At 57.2% G+C, this 23922-nt stretch overlaps 2 protein-coding genes across 11 annotated transcripts in view; one reads left to right on the top strand and one right to left on the bottom strand.

The window, feature by feature from the left end:
- CDH23 (cadherin related 23) overlaps positions 1–23922 on the bottom strand; it is a 416105-nt gene that overhangs the window by 40040 nt on the left and 352143 nt on the right. Inside the window, exon 1 of one of the 9 annotated variants that reach the window (XM_058696616.1) lies at positions 1742–2879. The exons of 7 other annotated variants lie outside the window; for them this stretch is intronic. In XM_058696616.1, the coding sequence (XP_058552599.1) occupies positions 1742–2269 (528 nt within the window). In that variant the 5' untranslated portion in view covers positions 2270–2879. Of the gene's footprint in view, positions 1–1741; positions 2880–23922 lie in introns of those variants that run through there. One more of the 9 variants, XM_058696618.1, reaches the window with a different exon arrangement.
- On the top strand, positions 1253–23529 carry VSIR (V-set immunoregulatory receptor). Of its 2 annotated transcripts, XM_058696622.1 has the most exons (8): positions 1327–1611; positions 6943–7169; positions 11654–12079; positions 12571–12627; positions 17866–17973; positions 20846–20873; positions 21872–22068; positions 22229–23529. In XM_058696622.1, exons 3-8 carry the CDS (start codon positions 11749–11751, stop codon positions 22264–22266), a joined length of 759 nt encoding a protein of 252 aa, XP_058552605.1. In that variant the 5' UTR covers positions 1327–1611; positions 6943–7169; positions 11654–11748; the 3' UTR covers positions 22267–23529. The 2 variants fall into 2 exon arrangements, with proteins under 2 accessions (XP_058552604.1, XP_058552605.1); XM_058696621.1 differs by lacking the exon at positions 6943–7169 and having other exon boundaries at positions 1253–1611.

Below are 23922 nucleotides of genomic sequence, written 5' to 3'. Positions count from 1 at the left end.
TAAAAGCATAATGCCTGCCTTCCAGGAGTGAGGACAGAGCTCCCGGAGAGCCTCTGACTAGGATCGGGACACCCACGGGGCACCCAGAATTCCTGGCTACTTTCTAGTTCCTCGATTCTGATTCCCAATCCAGATGGACTCTGGCTGTCCTCTGTCCTTCGGCCTGGGGGTCGCGTGAGCTCAAGACCCCTCATGGCTCAGCCAAGCCCCTGGAAGCTTCAGCAAGGCTGGGGTACAATGGAGGCCCTAGTCCCCCACAGCTCACAGTCTGGCCTCAGGAGGGCAGATCAGCCCGGGTGTGGATCAGCTGGTTGGCAACTGAGATGTGATCGCTGAAAGGGGTGTAGGCAGTGAGGCCTGGAGGGGTGCCCGCCGGGGAGCTCAGGACACTTCGTGAAGGGCAACGACTTGAGTGGATCCCTGAGGGAGAGGGGAGGAGGGAGACATCAGCAGAGGCGCCAGCGCTGGCTGGGGTGCAAGAGCAGAGGACTAGAGGCGGAGGGCACGACTGTCCTGTGGATGCCTGGGGTACAGGAAGTGAGAGCGGGTGCAGAGTGGAGAGGGTTGCCGGGGCCCGGTGGGAGAGGAGCCGCGACGATTTGCTATAGGACACGCTACGAGAGGCACACACACATGCACCCGTGAGGACGTGCCAAGCCTGTCGTGTGCTCCTGCACCTGTGCCTCATCTGCGTGCATGTGTGCGTGCGTGTGTGAGCGTGTGTGCACGCACCTGTATGCATCCGCAAGGGTACTGCAGGTTCTGGAATCTACAGTCAAGCATGCTCCAACTTGCCTAGCCCTTTACAAAAGCTAGCTTTCTTTTCTCTTTTCTTTTTCTTTGCTTCCTTCCTTCCTTTCCCTCTCTCTTCCTCTCCTCTCCTTTTCTTCTTTTTCTCTTTTCTTTTCTTCTTCTTCTTCTTCTTCTTCTTCTTCTTCTTCTTCTTCTTCTTCTTCTTCTTCTCTCTCTCTCTCTCTCTCTCTCTCTCTCTCTCTCTCTCTTTCTTTCTTTCTCACACCAGGCCCTGAGCTGGGCTAGAGGGTACTGGGGACAAAGGCCGCTGGGGGAGGTCAGACACAACCTATGATGATTAGGCAGGCTGCTAAGAGGTAGCGCATTTCTCAGGCTGTGTGACAATACCCATCCTCTCCAGAGGGGAAGGGGAGAGAGGAGAAGAGACTTTAACACTGGCAGTCAAGTGCAGCTGACCCTGGGACGCGGGGTGCCTCCCCTACCTACAGGGCCCGGTGCTCTGTGAGTCAGAGGGGAAGCCCCTCCCGCGGGGCCCTCGGCGAGGAGGCAGTTCCCCCCACGGCCCCCCGGGGGCGCTGCGGGGGAGGCGGGGTGGGCCCTGGAGCAGCGGCTCTCGCTCTCGGGCGCCCAGGGCGCTCACTCTCTCGGCACTCACTCGACCGGAGGTTTCTCGGCTGGCCGTGTCCCGCCGCTCCCGGAGCAGCAGGAGCTCCCCCTGCACGCCCGCGGTCCCGCTCCGGCCCCCGGGGCTCCAGACGCCGCCGCCCGACGGCGACATGGGCGTCCCCCTAGTCCCGGAGGCCGGTGACCGGCGTTGGGGGCCTGTGCTCCTCGCTCTCTTCCTGGCTGCCTCCCGAGGTAAGGTCGGCAGGAGCCTGGGCACTGGGGAGGTGCCCCAGGAGAACAAGGGGTGGGGGAAGGGGTCGCAGGCAGCTGGGGGGCGCCCCCCCCCCCCCCCCCCCCCCCCCCCAGCCTGCGCGTCTCCTACCTGCTGGGACTGCTGGGCAGGGGCCAGCAGCTCCCTGCCAAGTGCTCTGGCTGGGTACATCTGCACGTTCTGACAGCTGCCCGAACTGCTTCTCGCCTGACCCTTCCCTGCCCAGAGAGCCCCGGGGCAGGAGCAGCTGCTGCAGGGCAGGAGACAAAAACGGTGGGGACAGCCCCAGCATTTTCTAGTGGCTGCCACTGGCTTCTGACTCCTGTGGCCTCTCCGTGCCCCTCCAGCCTCAGGGCTCCAGGTTCTCACTGGGCGAAGGGGGTGTGGTACTCTCTGCGCCCTGTTCCCTGGTGACACTCCCGGTTGACCCTTGGGGGGCACTGGTCCACACCCAGATGTGGGTGCCCATCGGGTCCTTATCCTGAGGGTCTGGTTGCTGAGAGTTGAAGAGTCAGCTGATTCCTGGCATCTGGCTAAGCTGCAGCTCAGGGACTGATGTGGGGGCACCAGGGAGAATGTGGGGGCATTTCCCCAGATCACCCGTGAGCCCGTTCTGGGTCCTGGGATAACTTGTGACATCTTTTTGGTCTCAGTTTCCTCAGAAGCCCTACACCAGGGCGGCACCACTTTCTTCTTCTGAAGTCCAGACTGTCACAAGTCCAAGTGGAATCTTGGCTGGGGCTCCTGGGGGTAGGGCAGAGGTCGGGGTACCCACAGCCTGGCCCCTGGCTCTTGCCTGCCCAGCACCGGAGTGGCTGGATTTCAAGGGAAGAGGGGGCCAGCAAGCAGCCTGTGAACTACACTTTATGGGGAAGGCCCAGGGAAAGCTTGAGTCATGCAGGGAGTCAGGGAGGCTGGAAGAAGGTGGGGCACTTGGCACAGGGACCCGGTGGGTGTGTCAGAAGGAGAAAGGAGGGGGAGCACAGGGGAGGAAGGAGAGGAGGGAGTCTAGAGGACCTGGAATGTACCTCCCAAACGAACTGCGTGCCTGCAGGCAGTGTGTTATCTCAGCATTTGGAGGCTGGCCTCTGATAAGGAGGAGGGAGCCCACACCCCTCCCCACAGAGCTGCCCAGCCCTGGCCTGGATACTTCCAGGATGGCGGTGGCGGTCTCGGCACCAAGGCCACACTGCATGGCAGGACGTGGATTCCAGAAGGAGCAGGGCATGGTGGCAGGCAGGAAGGCCAGCACCACACCCCCCAGAGAGCACTTGCCCCGCCCCTTTCGCCTCAAGTGACCTCAAGAGGCCCTTCTGTTTTCTCACCCCTGCCCTGTGGCTGCTCTCTGTTTAGCAGCCCCAGTTTAGGAAACTGAGTTCTAAAGAACAAGGCATAGGGGCCCACCCTGCAGAGTAGCCGGTAGCAGAAAGGCTCAGCACCCCTGGCTTCATATTGTCTACATGGCCAGAAGCCTTCTCCCCTAGTGGTTCTGGTACTCAGCTTGGGACCCCCAAGGGCCATCGCTTCCTGGGCCCGGCTCACGGCAGTGATTAGGGCTCTAAGCAGCTTTCCCCTAAAAGGGGTCAGAAGCGTTCTCTTAACTTTGAACTACCCTGGGCCTCAGTAGTCTTAACGGTAATATGGGCACGGTCGTGAATATTCACACTACCCAGTACGCTGTGCAACATGGGAGTGAACAGACGGAAGGCTTGGTCGCAGGCACGGTCAGAAGGGTCTGTGAGTTGGAAAGACCTACTCCCTGGCCTGCTGAGGTGCTGGGTTGCCTTGGGCAGGATTTGCTCAAGGTCAAAGCCTCCACGTCTGGGAAGGCGAGATGGGGGTGGCTGGCGTAGGCCTTTTTTGTAAGCTCCCGGGGTTGGGTCGGCACCGAGGACAATGGGGGTGGAGAGCAGGCTGCTCAGAAGCCCAGTAAGAATTGAAGATGCCCCTTACCTGGACCCGACTCAGGGTGAGGTGGGTGGAGGGAAGAGCTAGGACCCAGCAGACCCTAAGGGTGGCAGAGACCCTTCCTCCCTTATGGGCACTCCTAGGACCTGAGGAAGCTCTTGTCCTCACCATGTCCTTATAGGCTAGTCCAGGAGGCCCAGACACTGGGACTAGCACAGGGAAGTGCACCGAGGCCAGGGAGGGGAGACCCCTTCTTCCCCTTCATGGGAAACAGGACTGCAGGGTCTTGTTGAGTAACCGAGTGGTGCAAGCCTCTGACACAGCAAAGGTCAGCTCTTAGGAAATCCTCTACCTTCTGTCCAGAGGCCCCGGGGTGGCTCTTGAGGCCGGCCATTGGGCACAAGGGGGCATCTACCCAATATTGGGGACAGCCAACAATACCAGGGAGTCCCTTGCTGAGCTGGGCCAGCTGTTCCTGTTTCCTCCCCCAAGCAGGGCAAAGGTTCCCTGCTGGGGCCTGACCTTCCTGGGAGAGGGCGTCCCAAGTGGGAGGAACAGCTGGGAAGCTGAAAGAGGCCACCTCCCTATATACATATATATATATGGGTCTTCACCCTAGTAGATCAAGGGAAGGAAAGAAGGGAGGGCTCCTGGGTACCCATCTGGCCTATTGGCAGTGACCCCTTCAACCAGCACTGAGCCCCACATACTGAGCCTGAGGCCCCCCGTTTTAGGTCAGCTATTCATCCAGGAGCAGTCTGGCTTCACCTGGGTGGGGTGAACCTGGGATTGGCCATGCCGCGTGCCATGGGCTGCGTGCCACCCTGCAAGGGGATGGTGAAGCAAGGGACCCGAAGTTGTGTGCCTTGCATGCTTCCCGTACAGCCCCGTCCCTTAACAGTCTGGCCTTGGGAGTCAGCCAGAACTAGGTTCAAATCCCACGGTGGCCATTGACTGCGGTGACTTTGGGCCAGTTACTCGGTATCTCTGAGCAAGTTCCTTCATCTCTAACATGGGACGATGGCAGCACCTCCCTCAGAGGGCTGCTGTGAAGAGTCAGTGCACAAGCTCAGCACAGCACCCGGCACCTGGGGAGCATTAAGCTGTTTCTTGGCTTTCCGAGGCCGCATGCCACTGGCTCTCCGTCTACGTTCCCTGCTGCCTACAGAGCCAGTAGAGAGCCCAGGGTGTGGGAGGGCGTTGACCGATTTCACTAGGACTGGACTCTAAGGATCCTGGAGGTCTGAAGGATGCACCGGTCCAGCCACCTGTCGGCACCTCTAAGTGTTTAAAGCGTGAAATGTCCATGGAGGTACCCGTAGATTCTCTTAAAGGTGTTCTCTAGAGATGGGGAATTTGCAGCTTCAAGGCAAGATCAGCTCGGGGTTTGCCTGTCTCACTGGGATCTTGCAACTGGTCTTTGCAATTAGCCTATTTACTGTGGCTGACTGTCCCCAGAGAGAGACAGTGGCTGTCGTGCCCATCCATCATTCAGTAATGAACTTGCCGTGCTTCTGCCCAAGCCAGCCCGGTCCTTTGAATGTTCCACACGGGATGCTATTTCCCATGGAGACCTGGGTTCAAGTCCTGCCTCTTCTATTCACTGTGGGACCAGTCTCTTTCCCTGAGACACGGGCAGCCTGGGTGCCGTGGTTTCAGTGAGGCTGCCCACTCCCTTCTGAAGGGTAGTTCCATGGTGGTGTTTCCCGAGCTTCCGTCATCTGCTCATTACCTTTGGGATTTCTGCAGCATCCGCCAATCGTATGTACTTATTTTTTCCCCCTCAGATCAACTCATTCTTTTCCTTGAGTAAATCGATTTGAAAAGGAAACTTTCTATCACTGCCACCAATGGAAAGCCAGTATCGCTTGCCATAAATAGAACAAAATCACACGAGTACCTAATAAAAACACTAAATAGGAGTATTAAATTCTAGTCGGAAACTATCGTCCGGGGGAGGCTCTGAGCCCGAAACCGCTGTCCCTTGTTTAAAAAAAAAAAAAAAAGGTGGGGGAGGAGGATAACCTTCTCTCTACGTGATTCAATGTTACGCCACAAAACTAAAAGTAAAACTGTCTGTGTTATAGTGGCTGTTGTCCCCTCCCCTTCGCCGCAGAAGCAAACTCGCCACTGTGAGGAGTTATAGCTGGTGGCAGGGGGGCAGTTCAGCTCCCCCAGAGGAAAAGAAAGAGAGCAGTACTTCCCATCCTAAGAGGTCAGGGCACAGTCGGAAGGCCTCTTTGGGCCTTTTCCAGCCCCCAGTTCTCCCAGACCCTGTTGCCTTCCTCAAATAAATACAGTGTCCAAACAAATACAGGAGCTCCAGCTGGGTCCTCTCTTACGTTGAGGCCAGTTAGCCATCCCGATAACAACAGCAGGGACGGGGAGAGGGAGGGAGAGCAAGCTGAGCCTTCACCGGCCAGGCCACCTCTCCCTCTACAGGAAGGAGATGGGGCGTCTGGTCAGTCCCGGGCTACCTCCTGTGCAAGTGCCAGCTACCTTGACCACCACGGAGCCGCCTGCAGTGAGGACAGGGTCCCCAGAGACCGGAACCTGGACCTTAGAGAGTCTTCATAGCACAGGCTCTTGGGGGAAGCTGGCTCAAGCTGGTATTCTGGGCCGCACACAGTCATCCTCAGGGAGGGCCTGGGGGAGTCTGGGAAGGAGGCATCCAGAGAAGCATCCACTGGCAGGGCATCTGGCCAGCCCCCCGGGCCCTCTCCAGGGAGGCGTGCTGGCCAAGAGCCTCCAGCCCCGGATGCATGGATGCTTTCCCAAGGTGCTGGAAGTGCTGCTTCCTCCAATAGAGCCTGGCTTCCCCTTCCCAGACTCCTTGGTCTGATGTGAATGGACACTTCCTGCGGGGGCAGGTATCAATAAACACATCTGAGATGCCCTTTGTCCTTGCTGGCCACAGACCTCACGGGCCGACCTGCCGGCTCAGCCCCCCGCACCGGGGGCACTTCCTCTAACTCAGCACTGGCAGACTCAGTCCTGACTGGTCCTCGACTCTGTTTCCCTCTGTGCTCCGCAGCTTGATGAAGACGGAACCGAGCCTTTCCCTACACCCTCCAAGGACGGTCCTGGGGAACAGGGCCTGGCAGGGAACTGGAGACCAGTCTGTCTGGTGCTCCTTCTGAGGGTGGGGACCTGGCCTTTTGCGCCTAGCACACAGCCAGCCACAGCAGAAGATCAGTGACTGTTTACTTACAACCCGTCGCAGCAACTGGACAGAGTTCAGCTGTTTGGGTTGGGCTTCCCAGGCCTGACTAATCAAGCTGGGGACCCACCTCCAGAGGCTGGGGCGTCGCCTTGGCAACCGTAGGCTAAACTCATGCCCTGTCAGGGAAAATACACAGGCCTGCCCACACCCACACCCACACCCATCCCGTGCACACCCACAGGGTTTCACGAGGTGCCTGCTGGATGGAAAGAGGTGAAGTCACGAAAACTAGCATCCCGAGATGAAGCCCTTCTCCCCTGGACTGGAACAGAAGCTTCTACAAGAGGCTGAGGTTCCCACAGCTAGAAAGTGGCAGAAGCAAGCCTAAATTCTGAGCGGACATCCCTTACGAAACTCTGCACCCCCGCGGCCTCTCTTGCCTTGGGCCTGGCTCATGTTAGGACCTCGGTAAATATTTGTGGAATGACGGAATGATGTTTTCAGTTTAGGTCTGAGGCAGCAGAGCAAGGCTGACTGGGTGGAAGATGAGTAGGTCATCTGAGCAGCTGGAGAATGAAGCTACCTGCTTCAGGGGTGGGGGGTGGGGGGGCTCTTCCTTCCTGCAGCAATGTGTCGGAGGCGTGGCTCTCAGCCTCACCACACACGGTTGGGTGGTCCTGGTGAAGTCACCTGACTTCTCTGAGTCTGTTCCCTCACCTTTATTGTTTTTTGTTCTTTTTTACAAAAACATTTATGTTTGGGAGAGTGCAGGCCGGGGAGGGGCAGGGGGAGGGGGACAGAGCCTGTGCTGACAGGCTGACGGCAGCGAGCCCGATGGGGGCCTTGAACTCACAGACTGCGCTGAAGTCGGAGGCTCAACCGACCGAGCCACCCAAGTGCCCCTGTTTCCTCACCTTTAAAGTGGGTTGATAATACCCTCATCAGGGTGTATTATGAGAACTAAGTGGCCCATTTCTTGCCCTGTTCCTCTGCCCTAAGGAAATACAGCCCTTTTCTCTGGCCACAGACTGAAAGTCTGGACGACTCTCTGAAAGAGCTGGAAAGGGCTAGGAACATGGGAGTCTCTTGAGATGAAGAGAGGGAGGCACAGAGGAAAGTGGGTCCTGCCCAAGGGCATACAGCAAGGACAGGGCTAAGTGGGGCCTGGGGCCCAGGGATCTGTCAGACCAAGGTTTTAGTCCTGAGACCTGAAATTTTCCAGGTTCCTAGCAATCTTCCTCTAGGCGCTTCTGCCTCCTTAACCCAGTGACAGGTGGGGACCGGGATGGGGCTGGGCCCCAAGAGCAGCACCATGACTGGATGGTTCCTGCCTGGGCACAGGCTTGGGGCCAGGGCCGTTTTCCTGTCTCATATGCTCCCGGCCACCCTGGAGCCAGGGGCTTTCCTCCCCACCCACTCGCCCCAGGCTTTGACAATGACCCAGGTGTCCAAAAGGCTCTGCTCCTGACAATAAGCAACATCCTCCTGCCAAATAATTATAAATCCAGCTGTGCTATATATATATCCCCGATAACACATGTGCACGTGCAGTTGTGGATGGCATGGATGTGTGCATTATTTTCCCCGACTCTGTGCCTTTGAGCATCCTCCCAGGGACAGGCCAGCTTGAGTCTTAGACACAACAAACGGACGCTTCCCACCTATCCCCTGCTGCCCCCAGGACAAGATCCCGTGAACCCTTAGCCCACTGCTCTCTGGTCCTTTTGCTGAAATTGAAGACTGTCCCCCACCCCCAAATCTGAATCCCCTGCAGCTTCTCCTTTTTCTAAAAGGGGAAGAGGTCCTCTGGGGAGTGTCGGGTGTTGGGAATTGAGAAATGTACCACAACCCCCTCCCCTCCCCTCCCCCCCCCCCCCCCCCCCCCGCCGGTCTCAACAATTCTCTGCCCCACTGTGGGTTTTCAAGGAAATTGCTTCCATTGTTGAAAATCTCTCCCCAGTGCTGTCCAGGCAATTCTGTGCTCATTGACACCATTGCTTGGACCCTGAGAGCCGCTGCTGGCCGCAACCCCGCCCGCCCCCCCCGCCCCCGGCTGGTGTCCCCCCTGGAGGCCTTGGTGCTTGCTCCCACCCTGCTCCACCATCCCCCGCCCACCCCCCCCCCCCGCCACCGACAAGCTACCTCCAGCTTTTGCCCACATCTCAGCCCCACCCCATCTACACCTCTGTCCACTCCATAGCCCCCAGCCCAATGTGGCTCAGCTCTGTATGCCACTTCCTGCTTCTGTCTCTACCTCTAGTCTGCCTGGCCCCCTGCAGCCACCCCAGAGGTGCCCGGCCCCGGCCTCTGCTGAGCCAGCTCTGCCCACAGCCTGCGAGGTGTGTTTGCTCTTGGCGAATGCTGCTGGATCTGGACCTGGCTCCCGGCCTTGGGTTCTCGGGGTTGGGGGTGGGGTCGGGAACAGGGAAGATGGGGTGCTAGCTGGGAGAGGTGCTGGGAGGGGGTGCCCAGCTGGGGCCTGCTGGAGAGAGGGGGAACGCAGGGCAGGCAACTCCTTGGTCTGCTCTTTGAGTGGGTTTTTTTTTCTTCGGAGTGCCTGGGAGGGTCCCCTCCTTAGCTACTCCCCACCTCCATTTACTGGCACACATAGTTCGGTGGTGACAGCCACCACACAGGCCTGTGAGGGGGAGTCAAGTCACTTGCTGTGATCTCCAGTGAGTTATTTAACATCGCTGTGCCTCGTCTTTTCTCCTCAGTGAAGGAGGAACAACAACACCACCTACCTCCATAGGGTTGTTTACGCCCATAAGTAGGTAGCATTGCGCAGGAGACATGCTCTTTCTTCTGCTAGTTCTAACTAGATCGGGCTTTACCTGAAGCTTCCCACGCTCCAGGTTCTGAGTGTATACCCTCTGCCGCACTTCAGGCAAATCACTTTTCCCCTCCCGGGCCTCTACGTTTCTGCCTGAGGACGAGATCAGCATCTTGCCAGGAAGTTCTGAAATCTCTGCTCACCTTGGCCAAGATTGTCCATAAATCTGGGGCTCTCAGACAGGACTCCCTCTCACATGTGTATGGAGCGAGTGGGAGCATCTAGTGTGCGTCTGTCCTCCTTACTTTCTAGGGCCTAAAACTCCACCTTGCAGACACAGTCTTCGGGGCCATGGCTTTGCTAACCCCCCACAGTCTGCTTTCAATGGGCAGGTACTCCAAGATTGGATCACAAGCTGTTATCAGTCATTCACATCTTAGTGGGAAAGAGTTTTTGAAGCTGGCTTCTCCATTCTATTCTGCAGAACTATTTTCACTCCTAGGAAATGTTTCTTGACTTGCCAAGACGAATTAGAGAGCTGCCTAGCTTCCGCGTAGCAAGCACCAACTACTAGCAAAGTGCTGCAGGGCACTTCATGTAAATTATTTGTTACCCTTGCCTCAACTCTGGCAGGTAGAATTTTCCTTTCTGTCTCTTAGTGAGGAGTCTGAAGCTCAGAGTCTAAGTGACCCCAGCTACTAGACTCCAGAGCAGGCTGGTCCAATTCCAAAGCTACACCAGGCTGCCCTCCTCCTGACGGGGCAAGGCTTTCAATTCTGCTAGTGGGTCCCAGGCTCTAAAGGCAGGGAAGGGGGTGTCCGCAGGAGGAAGCGGCATTATCTTGATTCAGGCAACGGCAGTGAAAGAGACATTCCAGTCTGGATTCCGTACACATATCCAAACTCTCCTTCCCTGTCTGCCTGACTTAAAACAGCCCTTGACGTGCCGATTAAGATTCACATATTGCTGATGTATAATAACTGTAGCTATCCTCCCTATGTCCGCAGAGGGCATTAGAGCTCACATTGTCGTGTTCTCTTTCCCTCGCTCAGGCTTCTCACAACCACGTGAAGTAGCGAATGTTTTTCTCATGACCACATGAGGAAGGTGGGGCTCACACAGCTAAAGGAGCCGGGCCTCCAGCCCCAGCATTCTGCTTCTGGGGGCCAGTGCTTATGGGAGTCAACACGGTTAAATGCCGGGGGATTGGGGTAGGGTAAAGAGGACCGGGGGATGGCTTCATTTGCTTATTGAAAACAAAATGAACTAGGAAATATTTCTAAGAAGACTGGATGGCAATAGGTACACGGATGAAGGGACCTTTCATGATTTCCCTGTCCCTGTCCCCGAGACCCCTGGGCTTTTCCTCACCACCTGGCCCAGGGTACCCTCTCTACTTGCTAAAGTCCTATCCGTCCATCAACCCCAAAGACGCTTCCTCCTTCCAGAAGTCTCTTGACCATCCTCGGGGCGGCTGTATCTTCCCTCCTCCAAGTGCCCTGAAGGCTGGCACTGGTTTGCCCTTTAACCTGTGGGGTGACTTTGCCAGGAATGCATGCCCGGTCTACCCAGCTAGGTCACGAGCTCCCAAGGGGAGGCCACGTGCTCGGCATCCGGGTGAGATGTAGCACCGGGCACAGGCCTCACACACAGGCACTCCATTAGTGCTTGTGATGGGGACGTGGGAAGGCAAGACCAGCCCCGGGAGAGGGAAGGGCCAAAGGTGCTAATGGCCCCAGAAGGGTGGTCAAGGGCCGCCATTCCCACACAGGCTCTGTGCTCCTCATCCTGCCTCCCACCCGACAGCATTGGGCACGGAGGCTGGGTGTGCCGGAGGCCCGTTGTGAGCAGAGCCACAGTGCCTACCGTGGGGGCGGGAGGAGAAGGACGCACTGGCTGGGCCCAGTGTGCTGCCTGCTCTCCTACACCTCGTCCAGCTCTCCAGGGGTCAGGGGCGTCCCTTACCTGGAGAAGCTCCTCCTCCCACACAGCCCAGGAGGGAATCAGGTTCAAGAGCTAATGAAGGAGCTGAGGCCCAGGGAGGTGGACTCACTTGTTGGGGCCTGTGGCTCGGGAACCTACCCGGGGCTTGGAGCCCCAGGCCAAGGTTCTTCCCCGCTCTGGGGGAACTGGGAGCGTTGGCGGCTCGGAAGGTACAGTCTCTTGTCTCTCTGAACAGGTCTGGTGGCGGCCTTCAAGGTCGCCACACCATATTCCTTGTACGTGTGTCCCGAGGGCCAGAACGTCACCCTCACCTGCAGGATCTTGGGCCCCATGGCCAAGGGCCACGACGTGACCTACTACAAGACGTGGTACCGCGGCTTGTGGGGCCAAGTGCAGCTCTGCTCGGAGCGCCGGCCCATCCGCAACCTCACATTCCAGGACCTTCACCTGCACCACAGCGGCCACCAGGCCAACAGCAGCCAGGACCTGGCCCAGCGCCACGGGCTGCAATCCGTCTCCGACCACCATGGCAACTTCTCCATCACCGTGTTTAACCTGACCCCGGTGGACAGCGGCCTCTACTGCTGCCTGGTGGTGGAGATCAGGCAGCACCACTCGGAGCAGAGGGTCCACGGTGCCATAGAGCTACAGGTGCAGAGAGGTGAGGGCACCCTCTGTGGGACAGCGTGGGGGAGCGGTCACTGCGGGGGGTGGTGTGCGCGCCCCTCCGGAAGGGTGAGCGGGGAGGAAGACAGAGTGACTCTGGGGGCGTGCTGCTGTGCATGTGATGGTGCGACCGTGGGTGATTTTGTGTCGGAGGCCGTGTGATCCTATATATGGGTGGCACTGGCACTCCGGGGACGTGTGCGAGACAGGGTGGCCATAGTGTGTGGAGCCGTGTGGAAATCTCTGGTCGGTGGGGTGTGATGGACAGCAGCGTGTATGTCGTTCTGTGTAACGAGAGGAGGTGTACAAACGTAGGCTGGGATGTCACTGCTCATGAAAACATGGTGGTCATGGAATGGGACCGGGGGTGTGAGCTGGGGAGTGTGTGTGTGTGTGTGCGCGCGTGTGTGTGTGTGCACGCGCTGGCTGGGACAAGCCTCCCTGGCCTCAAGCCCACCTAACCAACCCTTCTCTTTGTTCCCACAGACAAAGAAGCTTCATCCCAGTGCATCTTGTACCCACCTTCCCCCAGGGAGAGTGAAAGTAAGGGACCACTCTTTTGGCCCTTCTGGGTCCTCTGTTCTCCTCTGTCCTCATCTTGGACCCAGGCCCCGTTCCAAACTCTGACCTCATCACCCCAAGCCCACGGGACCCCCGTCCTTCCTCCTTTTCTGTTGCCCCTCCCTTCTGCTTTCCCCTTCATTGAAGCCAGGTGGCTGTAGTCCCCAGAAGCCTATTCCCCTTCCAAGGCTCAAAGCCCTGGGTGGGGTGTGCCCTGGCAGTGATCTTTGGCCAAGTGCCTCCCATGACAGGTGCTGGTGCCACAGGCTGTTTTCGGTGTGTGCCTCTCCTGCCCAATAGCCCTCCACCACCCGGGACGATGACAGGGCTGTGGGGTTCCTCTTGGCTTGCACCTACTTAAAACTTCCTCGTTCTGTGCATGGGGGAGGGCGGACGGAGAGGCTCCAGAAGGGGAAGAGATCTACCTTTCCTAGAGCTCTTACTATGTGCCAGGCACCGTGCTAAGTCCTTTCAAGTACCAGCATCGCAGTGGATTCTGATAAGAACCCTCTGAAGTAGGCGGCACCATCTTTGATTTATAAGCATGGAAACAGAGGCCCAGGGAGGCACAGCTGGGCTGTGCTCACTCCACCTTCTCCCCCGCTGGAGGGATGCGTCAGGCAGTGGGTGGCAGTCAGCCCCCTGGGGTTTGCCCAGAGAGGTACCCTGTGGAGGAAGGGGGCACTGCTGTAAGGGATGTGGGGGCTCCCAGAGGCCAGGAAAGAATGCCCAGCAGCTTCGAGACAGCAGGCAAAGGGGAGACATCGCCAAAGCCCGCCTCAAGGGTCGCGGTGACTTTCTACTCACACTGCTCTTTTTTGAACCGACAGTTTAGCCAGAAATTAAATTAAAACACACATTTCGGTCTGAGCCAGACCCACGTCGAACCAAGGAACTCTTTGGTTCAAGCCCCTCTCCCTGCGCACCGCAGCCCTTATGTGTCGCCTCGGCACTGAGCCACTGCTGTCCTCACTTCCTCCACTGGCAGCTCCCCAGCGAGGGCGGACGACCGTGAGCACGAGCGTACTGGACGGGGCGAGCCTCACCTGGCCGGACCCACGAGTCTCTACTTCCCCATTGCTCCTTCCACTCTGAGCAACCCTCCAGTCCCGCTTCTTCCTCCAGGAGCCCCCAGAGCTCCCTTAGAGACCGTCACCTCTGCCACTGCCCGCGGTTCACCGATGGTGAAACTGAGCTTCAGACAGGTGAAGGGATTGCTCCCAGTCCCTCAGCCAGAGCGCCTGATTCTCAGTGCGCAAACCCTGCCTGGGGGCCAGGCCGTCCTACCCTCTGTCAATACCAATTTTCTGGAAATTAGTTGTATGAATTGAAGTCCTGGGGACACAGACAAGAGATGCCAGTGGGGACAACAAAGAAACCAGGTACAAAATAGAGAGGGAGCGGAGGTTTGGCTCATTTCTCTTGATCTAGACTCTAGAGAAGGAGCTGTGGGAATTAAGGAAACAGAAGTCACCTGGGAAACCCTAGGTATCTGGCTGGCAAGAACCCAAGGGTGAGGCAGAGCCTTGAACTTGATGGTCTGGCGTGGGTCAGGGCTGGGCTCCTCTGCTCTCAGGTTTTGACATTTGGCTGACTCTCCAATTCACAGGGATGTGTGGCTTCTCTCTGGCCCCTGCCTCCCTGAGCTGCTGTCCACAGTGACCTGGCCCCCCCAGGGCCAGAGGGATGTGTTTACTTCTGTCCTAGCTGTTGAGAGCAGGGGGGTGGCTTTGATGGCCTCTGCGAGTCCCTTTCCGATCCCTTTCCACACTCTTGGGTCTGGAGGTCTGGAGACTGTAACTGGTGGAGTGTTGCCGCTAAGGTGGCATGGGGTCAGATGCAAAGAAACCCAGCTGTGCTTTTGGGTGCGGTGTGGAGGGTTTGGACAGTGCTCCCTTTCTCTAGGTGTCATGTGTCCACTCAGAAATGGGAGCGAGGGTGTCCTTTTCCTACAAACAGGGAGGCAATCAGTGTTACCCAAGAGGCTGAATCAGGGATCAAAAACTCAAGCGCCCCTTGAGCCGGGGACCTGGTGAGTCAGACAGTAGGGAGGGGTGGAGACGGTGGTGGGCACCCAGCTGCCAGCCTGTAAGTGCAATTCCAACTGCTGCATGCACGGAGAGGGCCTGGGGCTGCCAGAGCCACTCCATTTTCAAGCACAGTCAGAAGTCCAGATTTTACATAAACTCTCTATTTTATTTTTTAATGTTTGTTTATTTTTGCGAGAGAGCAAGCAGGGGAGGGGCAAGAGAGAGAGGCAGATACAGAATCTGAAGCAGGCTCCAGGCTCTGAGCGGTCAGCACAGAGCCCAATGAGGGGGTTCGAACTCACGAACCGTGAGATCATGACCCGAGCCAAAGTCAGATGCTTGACCGACTGAGCCACCCAGGCGCCCCATGTTTCCTGATGGTTTAGAAACATTTGCCTGGTGACCCACGTGCTTGGGTGGGCCTCAGGGCTGGCCACTGGGTACTGCCCTCCGTGCTGCCTACCTTTGGAAAGACCCTAGTCCCTGTTCGCTCTAAGACAGGTGTCCCACGGCCAACCTTACTACCTGATCTGCTAAGGATGCTTCCACCCTGGGCAGCTCTGAGTTTTCCTGATCTATCTGCTGCCCTGTCTCCTAATGTTCTTTTTGGAAAGTGTGGGGGTAGCTGGTTAGGAAATCCTCTGAAAGCCCACATCAGTCTGAGGTCGGAGGGGGGGGGCAACAGGAGGGGAGAGAGGCTGAGGCAGTTGGTCCCCAAGGAACCCTGAATTGCTGAGGGGCTGTATGGCTTTTCACTGAGCCCAGGGAAGCGGGGGCACTGAGCAGCCTATATCTCCCCACAAAGCCACCTCCCTGTCCCCCTGCACAGCAGGATGTTTGGTTTGCTTTTGTCCAGCCCCCTCCTGGGGGAACCGGGCAGCCTGACCGGACTCCCTCCTCCCCTCTCATACCTCCCTACCGACCCACAGGGTACCAGCAGGCTCTAGACAAGGAGGCACTGCTGAGCAGGTTGGGGGTTGGGGCTCCCATCGCAGCGTGCTATGTAAAGGTCTGGCACAAGTCTCAGAGCTGGCCTGGCAGCTGTCCCTGCCAGTGCCTGATCACCTTCCCCATGAGCCAGGCTCTGGATGGCTACCAAGCAGGGCTCCCTCCTCTCCTGCCCAGGTACTGGCCATGCTTGGCGGGAGGGATGGAGAGCTGGGGCTCTGCAGAAGAGCCCTCAGCTTTGGAGGACAGTTGGGCCCACACAGCTGTCCCCAGACCCGTGCCTTCCTGTCCTGGCCTCGACTCTTAGCCCAGGTTGCAAAGAAACCAAACCCTGATCCCCTAGAGTGGCCCCAGAGGGGGATCTCTGCCTGTGGACAGGAGTCAGGCCACGGACAGGGAGCCACCATGAGTGAGCACCTGACTCACCTCACTGAATGTGGCTTAGTACCAGTCTGGACACCTGCTCTGGTACCTAGAAAAAGAGTGCTTTGTAACTCGCTTCTCAGTGCCCGCAAGAAGGTCCTGTGCCTGGGGGGCTAGAAATCCTCAAACGTCTAAATTGTAGAACGTGTCTACTTGCAACAGTCCACATCAAAATGCAGCCTTGCCGAGATCTGCAGGGAACCTGCTTTAATGTGAAGTTGAACTTGGTTTGTAATTAGCATAGCAACTGTTCCTGTACCAGTGGGTATGTCCAAAGTGCCTGTAAACAGTTTGTTCTCTTCCGTGGTATGAACAAACCCCCGGAAAGCTTATTTACACCATCAGGTTATTTAGCAATACGATGAGATAAAAACAGCCTTTATTCCCAAATAAATAGTGCAGAGGCAACACTGAGACCACAGCCGTCCACCTTCCCAAAGCTCCCGGGGCCAAGTGGACACCGTGACAGGGTATCCCAGCCCATATTTTGGGAAGGGCTAAAATCAGGAAAAAAAAAATGCATTTATGCTGGTTGTGGTTTTGAGGGCATGTCTGTTCCCAGCTAAACTTCTGGAGTCAGCAGATGGGCGGAAATAAGTCAAGCCTCTCACGCTGTTGGTGGGATCGTGAAGCGGTACAACCTTTGTGGAGGGCAATTAGGCAATACCCTAAAAGAAAATGCGCCTACCCTTTGGCTCAGCATTTTCACCGCTGGGAGTTTATGTACAGAGGTACTTGCCCAAGTGAGCGAAGATGTGGACACGAGGAGTTCGCTGTTACGTTATTAGTTATGTTGAAAAATGGAAGTAATCTACATAGCTACCCATAGGGGACTGTTGCAATAAATTCTGGGGTGAGCCCCATGATAAAGCCCTAGGCAGAACGAGATAGATCTCTGTGTGATACAGAGATGTCCAAGCCATGCTCAGTGGGGAAAGCGATTGTCATGAAAAGCATATATATATATATATATATATATATGTATATACATGCAGGCACACAAGGAGCAAATTTAGGCTACATGTGAGAAAAGCATGGACAGTGACTGTGTCTTTGCAGGGGACCTGGGGGGAGGAAGAGGAGGGAACTTCTAATGTATTTTAACTTACAGGTTTTTTTCTTTATTTGTAATTTAGGAAGTTAAACAATTTTAAACGTCAGATCAAGGATTCACATTTTTCCAGTTCTCACCCAAGCTTCCCCCTGTGACTTTCATGTGCGAGATCACTTCTGGAAGCTGTGTCTAGAGCTGAGGGGTCTCTCGGGCTGAGTGGGGCTTTTGTTTGTTTGTTTGTTTGTTTTTATTGTGGTACAACATAGAGAACATAAAATTTGCCATTTTAACCACTGTTAAGCATGGCATTAATTATGCTTACGATGTTGTGCGACCATTACTGCTTTCTACCTCCAAAAGTTTTACAGCACTTGGGTTCCTTTTGACCTTGAACTTCATGGCATGGGGTCTGTGAAGGGCCTGCTTTCCCTTTACGGGGAACAACCTGTGGCCCAGGGCAGCTGAACTGTCCCCAGGGGGCTGGGATGAAAACCCTTTTCTCTCTTCCCTGGAGCTGCCTCCACTGTAAGCCCCTGGTCTCATTTCTGTGTGCCCTAAGCCCACTTGGGAAGGACGCATGGGGCTGTCTTTGAAAGGGGATCCCCGGGCCTCCTGTGCCTCTGCAGGTCACTGAGGGTCTGGCTGTGCGGCCTGGGTAAAGCTGGGTCCCCCTGCGGCCTGGCCTTCCTTCGCTGGGCCTCAGTTTCCCTTCAGGAGGAACAGGGGGAACGGGGCCTCACCTTGGCCGTCTCTCTGCCTTTACAGGCATCACGGCTGCTGCTGTGGCTACAGGCGCTTGCATCGTGGGCATTCTCTGCCTTCCCCTCATCCTGCTCCTGGTCTACAAGCAAAGGCAGGTGGCCTCCAACCGCCGTGAGTATCCCTACCTACCTGGGGTGGGTGACCGTATGAGTGGTCGGCCCCAGCCCCCAGCCCAGCCTCTGGGATTAGCAAAGAGGCAGGCACATTTCCTCTCTGTTCCGGAGATGGAAGCTGCCATAGGCCCTGCAAGGAGATGGGCTCAGTGGTAGAGGGAGGAGGGGACCCAGGTGTGCCATTTGGGGGGCCCGAGGGCCCACCAGCCCCCTACGGTGCTGGCTGGGCACTCACAAAATATCTGCTGAATGAGTGAATGACCACATGGAGTAGTTCAAATGGGTTTATAAAAATGCTGCCCCTTGGCGATCCTCTGGGGACCTGCTTTAAAGTCTGGGTAGGCTTGTTTTGCAACTAGCGGAGCAATTGTCGGGACAAAGATGACCTTTGGATGATCAGAACTGAAAGGGATCTCGGAGATAACAGTTCAGTTCTTTCAGCTTATAGCTGGGAAACCTGAGCTCAGCGGGGTTAGATAATTAATCAAATGTTATGCAAGTTAACAAGCGGCAGAGCGGGGACTCAAACCCAGAGCTTCAGCTCATGCTTTTTCCAGAGAATATAATCCCACCCTATCATCAAAATGCTCACCAGCACGAGCGTCCTGGCCACCAACCCCTACCTGGAAGGGTCGCTGTGCTGGGTGCCACGCCAAGGTTGTTACATACCTTCTCTCGCTTATTCCTCATCACAACGCGAGGACTTGGTCCCACAATTGTTCCTACCTTGCCACGGAGCAAACTGAGGCACAGGGAGGTTCAGTAACTTGCTTAGGGAACCTCACAGTGAGTAAGCAGTGGAGTCAGGCTTCAAGTCACGGCCGCAAACACCATTTCACCCTCCTCTGTGGTGACAGTGCCCCTTGCCCTTCCTCTGACCCCACCCATGAACCTGGGGTAGTCTGAGTCCTCCAGGAGCAGGAGGCTGGAGAGTCCTCTGCCCTGGCCCTTGCATCACCTCCCCCACCTCTTCTCCTCTGCTCGGCTGCAGGAGGGAGCTGAGCGGGGCTGCTCCACCACCAGGTGGCTTTGGCTCACACCTGATTTCCTCTGGCTGGACTGTAGCACCTTGAGACCTCTGTCACCCGGAGCCCCGCAGTGGCTCACTCAGGGGCTGTGACCGCCTTTCCCTTACTCGCATATTCTTCTCGCAAACGACACCATGGCCTACCTCCAGAAGTACCCCGGGGTGGGGGTGGGTAGGGGGCAGGTAAGGGGGTTGTAGCAGAAAGAGGAACCCCGGGGGCCCAAGCAATCACCGTGGGGCTGCCAATGAGCCTGTGCTCACCCGTGCAGCGTTTTCACAGAGGCGAGGAATGGACGTGGAGGGAGACACGCTCAGCTCCCAGATAAAGAGGTGCTTTCTGTCCCCCTTAGTTCAGACCACAACGCTGCCTCCATCAGGGAACGGGAACTGGAAAACAAATTCTGGGCATTGGCTGGGTGCAGGCCCCAGGCTCGAACACCGTAGGGGTATCCTGAGGACACGAGGGAAGCCTGGGGTCGGCCCCTAGTATCTCCTATTCCGTGTGCCGGGACGCCTTGAGTCCGAGCTGAGGGCTCCCCAGAGGAAGGACCGGGATGGGGCAGGTGGACCGGACGCCGAGGACTGGGGTCATTTCTGCATCTAGACTCTGGAGAAGCCCTGCTGCTGGAGCCATGGGAACAGAAGTCACCGGGAGATGCCAGGGGTTGGGCCACAAAGCAGAGGCTAAGCGCCCGGGGCGGGGAGGAGGGGGGGGGGTGAGGGGGTGGGGCGGCAGGTCAGGGAGGAGACGGGGAGCCTGCGGTCGCTGTGGGCAGGGCGTGCTCAGGAGTGAGCCACACTCAGGGAGCCACAGAGAAAGGGTTGGGAGCACTGAGGTCAGCAGCTTGCTGCGGAGGCTGATGGGTGTGGAAACCGAGCCAGTGTCAGATGGAGCCTGGGTCCCCCAGCTCTAACGTGGGGCCAGAAATCCCTCCCCCAAAGGGTGGAGAGGACGAGCCCAGGGAACACTGGGCACCTGCGCGAAGCCTCGCGCACAAAGGCATTTGGTAGACAGCAGCCATGATTCCGAGAGCCGAGATTTTAGGAACCTTTGTGCAACTTCCCTGTGTGTTCCGTGTAGCCACCTCCCCCCCACCCCCCCGCCCATGTTTCCCCACACTGGTCATGGTAAAGCTCTTACAAATGAGAAGCGTATCGGAGCTGTGAGGAAGAGGGAAGTTGGGGCCACTGTATCTGGTTGGTGGCCAGTGTCGGGGTGGGGAATCCCAAGAGTGGGGCGGGGTGACAATAGCTTTGGAGGAAGAGCAGAAAGTGGCAGGATGTCTGAGAAGTGATGGGGTCTCGGGCCCCCAAGCTTCCTCTAAGAGATGTCACCTCTAAGGCCACCTACAGGTAACACGGAGGACGGGCCAGAGAGGATCAGGAACCCTCCAGTTTGGAACTGACCTTACACCACTCCCACTCAGCAAATCGTGGTGAAAGACCAGAGCGCGGCAAAAGTCCAAACAGGCAACAGCCAATTCAAGAGTCAGGCCTTTGGTTGATACTTAAATCCGGAAGGTCTCACGACCCCTAATCGAGCCATAGGAGAAAGCATTGGCTGCCTTTGGCCTCCTCGTGACAAATGTTGTCCTTTATACTTGTGAAATGCAGCCCAAGTTTCATCTATCACTGGTTAAAACGCACGGCTCCTTGAGGCCTCGCTTGCAGGATAACCACCAGAGTATGGGCCCCCAGAGCAAACACAAGTGGGATCCAGGGCTGACCGTGGCCCGGCCTGGTCTTTCACCAGTTCCTCGAAGGGCATCTGTCAGTGGGGGCAGGGATGTTGTCTAAGGAAGCCTTTCCTTTGTGACGGCCTTGTCTGTCTGTGTGTCCCTAGGTGCCCAGGAACTGGTGCGGATGGACAGGTAAGGCCCATGGAGACCTTCCTGAGAAACCTTCCTGCAGCTGCTTGGGCCCCGACTCAAAGCTCGGCGGGCTCTCTCTCTTCTTGCCTCTCCGCAGGCCTGTGGCTCTGTAGGGCAATGTCTATACCCAAACCGTGGCTGGAATTAATGTAGAAGGGAGAGGGGTAACTTTTAACCAGGACCGACTCCTCCCTCCATAGGATCCTTTCCTTTCTCCTCCCTGATAACTGGTTGTACCGTGACAGGGCTCAGAACACAGACATGGCCTTCCCGGTCCTCCCTGGGCCCTGGGTCAGCTGACAGGAAGGACAGCTGTGCAGCAGGGTCCCCGTATAGCCATGTAGCACAGTACTTACAAGAGCACCTGCTACTGAGGCCAACACATCTGTGCTGGTTGGCTGTTCTCCCTGCCACCCCTCACCCAGCAGGCCGAGCTCTTGATGCTGCCTGGAGGAGCCAGGCACCCACCTTTGGGCCTCCCTGTCAACTGGCCAGGGTGGGGGAGGAGGGAGAGCAGCTGAACTGGGGACAGACACTGAAACATGCAAAAGAGGACAGCACACCTGGATGTCTTTAGAGGCTGTCCTATTCCCAGTCACGAAGAAGGAAAGGGAACTCCTCCTTTCAGCTTAAGACAAGCCTTGGGGACATTCAGTCTTAATGCCATTAACTCTACTGACCAAAGAGAAACCTGTCCCCAGATTCCTGAATGTCCTGAAAGTGTCTCTGACCCTCGGGTTCCCGGCTACGCCCGGGGCAGATGGTCAAATAATAGGGTAGAGTTGGGATCAGATGCCCTCGGCTCAGAGAAGATGGGAGAGTGCAGCCCATGGCCTTTTCTCTGTGGCCCTGGACCCTCCCTTCCTGCCGGAAGAGGGTGCTGAGGCCTGGGGTGCGAAGGCAGGTGAGGGTAAGGAAGTGGAGGAGGGGTACAGGCAGGAGGGCAGGGGGCCAAAACCCAGGTAGTACAACTGACTGATTCAGCTCTGATTTTCTAGCAACAACCCTCAAGGAATCGAAAACCCTGGCTTTGAGGTCTCTCCGTCTTCCCACGGGATGCCAGAGGACAAGCCCAGGCCTCCACTGTCCTACATGGCTCAGAGGCAGCCTTCGGAGTCTGGCCGGCACCTGCTCTCCGAGCCCTGCACTCCTGTGTCTCCACCAGGCCCTGGGGATGTCTTCTTCCCAACCCTCGGTGAGTGCTTCTCAACCCTTGCGGCAGTATGGCCCGCAAGGTCATGACCTCCCCATGGCCTGCAGGGCACCAGCCTTACTCCCCTCCCAGTCTCATGGTGTGGGATTAGAGGATGGAGGAGAGAGGAGCCCCTCATTCATTCTGCTTCATTCTTTTGCAGACACCGTGCCTGACTCTCCGACCTCTGAGGCCATCTAGGCCAGCTGGGGCCAGTGGGCGATCGTGGCTGGGCCTGGGGCAGACGCATTTGAGGTCAAGCCGGCCCTCTGAGTGGTCCCTTAGCCTTGGCCCTGGTTCCCTCCCTCCTGCTCTGAGCCCAGACTCTTTGAGATACCTCTGATGGCCAGACCCTCAACTCCTCTGGGTGCTACATGGCAGCAGGGAGAAGGTGTTGGATCCCTCAGTCCCTGTCTCAAGGATGGTGGGGTGCCGGGATCCCACCCAGAGACCCGAGATTCACCAGCTGCAAATGCCAAAAGGCCTACATCCTAGAAGCCCAAGAATTTTCAGCTCTGTGGCAGCTTCCTCCCCTGGGACAGGAGTCTTTGGGACCTGACAACACAGAGGGGACGCGATGGGCACTGGGCGGAACTCTCCCCTACCCAGTGCCAACCTGCCAGGCGCGAGATACAGGACAAGACGTGGAAAGACTCCTCCCTGCCGTGGTGATCTCGCCTCTGCTCATCTGTCAGACTCCCTCTTTGTAACCACAGGTCTCTGGGGCTGGGCCTGCCTGCCTCCGGGCCATGGGAGCCTTCCCCCGCTGCCTGCCACCAGCAGCCTCCCCCAGTAGCTGGCAACGGGTTCAGCAAATCTGGGCTCCCCTTGCCTGCCCTCTGGTTCCCAGAGTTCATTGACCGGGTCCCTGAAACAGGAAGTGCACATGTTGGCATGGTGGCCACTATGGGCTAACTGGCATCTTGGGTAACGGAGGCCAGGCAGGAGGTTGCAATACCCACTGTAGGGGGGTGGGGAGGGGGAGCAGGTGGAGCCTGCTGGGAAGGTGAGTGGAGACGCTCCACCTCCCATCCTCCCTCCCCCCTCTAGTGCTCAGTGTGCTCACTACAGAAGGTGACCACATACTGTATTGTCGCAACTGTGACACTCTTGAGTGTGAAGAGGGAGTCCTATTAACTACACGGGCAACACGTGCAAACCCGGTGAACGGACTGTAAGAGCTGGGTTTTAATCCCTGCGCTGCTTCTAGGTAGGGGTGCCTGAGGCCCGGGGAGCCCTCCGCCACCCACCCCGGTCTTCAGTGTTCTGTCCCATTTAATCTGCTGAGTCTTTGCTGCAGAGTGGCCCTGTCAGGTGGGCATGTACATGGGAGGGTTTGTGGCAACTCTGCTCTGGACCCTCTGCTCTGTCTCCTGCTTCAGGGCATATGCCCTGGATTTGTTTTATACACACATACAAGGGAATCCTTTGTGGAATTTCGATTAAAGGGTTTTAAAACATGGAGAGGAGCGGGGGGCCTCTGTAGACTCTGGGGTGGAAACAGGAAGGGGGACCCACCAGGGGAAGGGGCGAGTTTGGGCCGTGTAGGGGCCCGGGCACTGCACTGAGGAAGGCCTTCATCCCCTGGCAGCCGAGAGCGGCTCTGCCGAGCTGGGCCTGGGTACTGAGAGCCAGGACTCAGAACCCGCTGGATCGCCTGGGGCGGGGGAGACAAGAGTTGGGGGTGGAACAAAGGAGCAGCTCTAGGCTCTCCAGCAGCAGCCAGCCCCCAGGCCTGCGGGTAGAACCAGGAACCCCCCGGATGCATTGCACTGCTCCCAAACTCCCCGGTCACGCCCAAGGACATGGGCCAGTGTGGGTGTCCTGCGATGCCGGGCATGGGCCTCGAGACCGCAG

Source organism: Neofelis nebulosa, chromosome 13 (genome assembly GCF_028018385.1).
Source record: "Neofelis nebulosa isolate mNeoNeb1 chromosome 13, mNeoNeb1.pri, whole genome shotgun sequence".
In the NCBI taxonomy this organism is placed as follows: domain Eukaryota; kingdom Metazoa; phylum Chordata; class Mammalia; order Carnivora; family Felidae; genus Neofelis; species Neofelis nebulosa.
Note: the sequence above shows the minus strand (reverse complement) of the source record. Positions and strands in the feature narration are given on the sequence as shown.

Bases quoted from the DNA above. Each gene is read 5' to 3' on its own strand.
- VSIR (XM_058696621.1), top strand. From the start codon at position 1,530: ATGGGCGTCCCCCTAGTCCCGGAGGCCGGTGACCGGCGTTGGGGGCCT. The intron at 12,080-12,570 runs GTGAGGGCACCC...TTGTTCCCACAG, and splicing joins AGAGCTACAGGTGCAGAGAG to ACAAAGAAGCTTCATCCCAG. The intron at 17,974-20,845 runs GTGAGTATCCCT...GTGTGTCCCTAG, and splicing joins GCAGGTGGCCTCCAACCGCC to GTGCCCAGGAACTGGTGCGG.